At 44.8% G+C, this 4,236-nt stretch overlaps 1 protein-coding gene across 1 annotated transcript; it reads right to left on the reverse strand.

Moving 5' to 3' along the window:
• Positions 1–1,131: 1,131 nt before the first annotated feature.
• Positions 1,132–3,336, reverse strand: LOC115517251 (disintegrin and metalloproteinase domain-containing protein 20-like). The gene has a single exon (XM_030320348.1). The coding sequence runs from the start codon at positions 3,319–3,321 to the stop codon at positions 1,132–1,134; it is 2,190 nt and encodes a 729-aa protein (XP_030176208.1). The 5' UTR covers positions 3,322–3,336.
• Between the last annotated feature and the right edge of the window lie 900 nt (positions 3,337–4,236).

The following is a 4,236-nucleotide window of genomic DNA, read 5'->3' on the forward strand; positions in this document are numbered from 1 at the left end:
ATGCTTAACTGACTGAGCCACCCAGGAGCCCCAAATAAGCCACTTTGATTCTCCTTCAAGGAAAGTCTTGCTGAACAGCTGTGGAGATTATAATCAGCAGAGAGTCTCCAGATGTCAGCTATTTAGGATAGCCTCGGTTGCCTTCCCAGGTCACCCCACATCCAGTGAATGAGCAAGAGAGGGTATGAAGACCTGGCCATTTTGGGCCAAATCTGTCACGCAGTATTTATTCCACAGCTCGCTGCTGGGCTGGCCATGGCTTCAGTGCAGTACCATTTCTCTCTGCACAACTGACTTCCTCCCCTTTTCACAGTAGTTGGTCCCTATCAAAATCTCACAGTCTAAGCTCTAACTTTGCTTCTGGAGAATTCAGACTATCACAGTGAAATAACTACTGAAAGCACTTGATAGCCCTAGGGTGAGGGGAACAAAGGAAAGAACAAAGGAAAGTGGTTTATCAATATGCTGGTGATTCAAGGAGGTCCCTTGCAGAGCAGGGCAAGGGACCAGCTGCTGGTCAGAAATCAGAGGAGGACCACCCTGCTAAGCTCAGAGCTGCACGTCAGACCTCTGAGGGTGTCAGTGACCAAGAATGAAGGTGGTTCTAAAGAGCCAACAAAACTGGAGTCCAAAACCAAACTTCGCTACTAGAATGAATGGCCCCAGCCAAAATGATAGAGTTACTTTCAGCACACAGAAACGTAACTCCTTTCCCCCCTCATCCAGCACTCTAGGGTACTTCTACTGCCCTCTGTTGGTACAGTTACCCACAAGAAAACAGGTGGAACAGAAGTGGGATCTGTAGAGGCATATCCCTGACATTACATCTAGAGTACAAAGGTGGGAGGAGGATTAGAGCTGATAGACACCAGCTTAAAAATATCTCCTTGCTGTGCCTTTGCCCAGGAAATAAAAACAGACGACTTCCGAGGGAAAAAAAAATGAAGTTTTAATATTGCTTAAAACATGAATAGTAAGAAAGTACATGCTAGAAATCCTCTGGTGTGATATTAATGCTTATGATCCTGATACGAGGGATCCTTAAATTTTTCTTTAAACAGTCAGACATGCTCTAATGTTTCTGTACTATTAAAAGAAGTGCTAGATATTTGTTTAATGCGACAGGAGTTTTTAGCTTTCCTCTTCCTCCTCCCGCTCCTCCTCTTCATTCAAAATTTTCTTACCAAGTATAATTAGGAAAAGTAAAACGAAAAGAGTTAAAGGAATGAACCACAATAATATCAGGTAGTCCAACCATTTCTCTCCTTCTGATGCCACCTGGTTCTGAGGAGGTGGCCCACTGTCAATACTGCCTCCATGGCCCACATGCTGGCACTTGGGAGGTGCCCATCCATAGTTGCAGTGGCAATGCTGTTTATTATTGCAGACTCCGTTCATGTGGCAGGTCTCATCAGCCTGACAGCTTCGCGGTGGATAGGTCATGTTGACACACTTCTTGTGGATGCATATCTTTTTTTGACCACACACTGTGCCATCTTTCACTTGGCCAATATCAGGTATGGACATCCCTACATGATAATCAGTGCCCCAGCAAGTGATGTTTTTGAGGTGAAGTTGATGCACTGTAGAATGCTGTATCAGACTAGGAATTACTTCTACATTCTCACACTGTACTCTCCCACAGAGAATATCAGGGGCCTCACATTTTATGTATATTAGATCTGCGATATCACAGTGACCAAACCGATTTCCTTGGGTGTTGATTTCTCTGTAGCATCTCTGAGATGCACTCCTTGCGTCTTTGCCAAAAATCTCCCTGCACTGCTTGTCATGGTTGGGACATCTCCCTTCATAGCAGTAGGCATCATCACCACAGGGAACCCCGTCCTGCACGTATACATCTTCTGGGCACAGATGAGATGTCCCATTACACCATTCGGGGAGGTCACATTCACTCATCTGCTGTCTGCACACAGTCCCTGATGGCATGAACTTGCAGTCTTTGCAACAAATTCCAAAAGTACAAGCAGCTCCAGGCTTCAGAGTACAGTTCAACAGACAACAGGGGTCATTTAAACACTGGTGTATGGTGCCACAGTCACACTCCTCTCCTTCTTCAATCACTAAGTTCCCACAAAACTGTCCCATAGAGATATTCGCAGAATGTGGAGATGACTTGATACATGACCCTCTAGAGAGAGTATTGTCCCAGTACCGGGCATAACTGCAATTGCTGAACTTAGTTGTCACCTTCCGGGAAGGATACATTAGGCACCACTGAAGCCCACACACACATTGCTCAGTATCATGAAACATACCCAAATTATGACCAAGTTCATGGGACACAGTAAGTGCAAAATAAAACAGACTGTCTCCTTCAAAAACATCAACTCCACTATTAAAAGGGCGTTGGCATATCCCTCCAACGTAGGCAACTCCAAGCTTTGTGCCAAAATGTTTTTTTATGAAAAGATGGGCAGTGTCATGGTGCAGTCGGGCATCAAGATTGACAGACTTCCAAAGGGCAAAATCCTCCACAAGCTGATCTATCTGATCAGCGACAACTAGGTTTCTTTCACTCCAGATTTCAATCCCAGTCAAAACTACATCAACCTCCAAAGAGTAATATAAGATATCTAGTATATTGATAACATCAAATACTTCACGCTGTACTACTGACACGTTACTTTCGTAGTACAGGAATCGATTATGGTCCATGACTACACCCAGCTCAAGAAACCGCAAGTGGGTCCACCAGCCGGTATAAGAACTTTGTATCAGAGTAGAATTATATGAGGCTCTCAACTGCAAATGTCGTGCTATTTCCTCTTCTGTTAGCCCACATCTCATAGGTGGGAATTGTGTATCATCACTATCTATCTTATATACCAGGTGTTCAAATGTGGCAGAAAACCTAACTGGCTCAATTTCATAAGCAAGGTCATTTATCTGCAGCATTCCTCGAAAACCTCCAGAACAGGTACTGAGGGCAACCAGGGATTCGGGGACTCCTTCCACATAACCATGATAGTAGCAGTCGTCAGGAACAAAAGGCTGATCCTGGTGGAGGGCTTGCTGGTCTGTGTAGGTGAACACCAGGAAGTGTTTAGAAATCAAGAGCTTCTTGACCTTCATGTGGACAATGTGTCTCTGGCCCCCAAACTGCAAGCTGTAGGAGAGCCAGCCTGGAGCCTTTATACCTCTGTCCCTGCCAGTCACCTTCAAGGGGACCACCAATTCTGGGGAGGAGAAGTGCTGGGAGGGCCTGTCTTGAGAGTGGCCAGAAATGAACAGAGACATCCCAACCCAGAGTAGCAGAAGAGTGATCCTGATGTGCACCAAGGCCTCACCCACTGCCATTATGGAGTTGTCATTATGAAGCCACCTGTCCAGGGCAGAAGAGGGCAGGGTATGAGGTACTGCTGGTCTGGCTCCTCCCTCTGAGCTGCTTAGGGTGCAGGGTTGACCTTTATGGATCTGTGTCCTAGAAGAGGTGGACCATCAGAGTTGCAGTGCTGAAAGTGGAAATAAAAAAGAAGAGCTAGGATGGGGTTGGTGGGGTAGGAAGGGTGGGATAGAGAGAGAAGAAAGTGAGGTAAAAGTGATTCTTCAATTGGAATGAGGCTAGAATTAATAAAATGCCCGAGACTGTCATATACATATGCACGTATATGAGTATATACATATGCACACATATACATATACGTGTGTGTGTGTGTGTGTGTGTGTGTGTGTGTGTGTGTGTGTGTGTAGGCAGGCAGGGGGTGGTAGAGGACAGGTTTCTAGAGGAAGAAATGAAGGAGGTTAGTCATAAATAATGGTTGAAACTGGATGGTGGATAAAAATTGATTACATACTGTTTTCTAAACATGTAAACCGGCAATGAAATTTTCCCTATTAAAAGACAGACATCTGACTTCCCGATTGCTCCTCCAACCAAAAATCTACCAGTACCCTACTATCTTCAGGAAGCATGTGGACAACCTATCCAAAACCCACTGAATTTTTGTCTCTTTTTTCCACACAGTTTATTCTATCTCCCCTTTACTTGTGCAGGACATCTGATCTCCCATTGTATCCGAGGTTAGCAGTCAAAGTAAGTGTCACTTAAGGGACTCATTAATTTTGGGAGACCCCTTCCAATCAAGACAGATTTTTATTTTAAAATGCATTCTTATCTGTAGACAAACTCTGGACATCCAAAGAAAGGCAGCCACACTGATAGGGAAGCAGGGAATGCGTTGCTATTTTGAGACAAGGCAAACAGCCCAACTG

Source organism: Lynx canadensis, chromosome B3 (genome assembly GCF_007474595.2).
Source record: "Lynx canadensis isolate LIC74 chromosome B3, mLynCan4.pri.v2, whole genome shotgun sequence".
In the NCBI taxonomy this organism is placed as follows: Eukaryota; Metazoa; Chordata; class Mammalia; order Carnivora; family Felidae; genus Lynx; species Lynx canadensis.

What these genes read in the sequence shown, in the direction of transcription:
- LOC115517251 (XM_030320348.1), bottom strand. Translation starts at nt 3,321, where the DNA reads ATGGCAGTGGGTGAGGCCTTGGTGCACATCAGGATCACTCTTCTGCTA.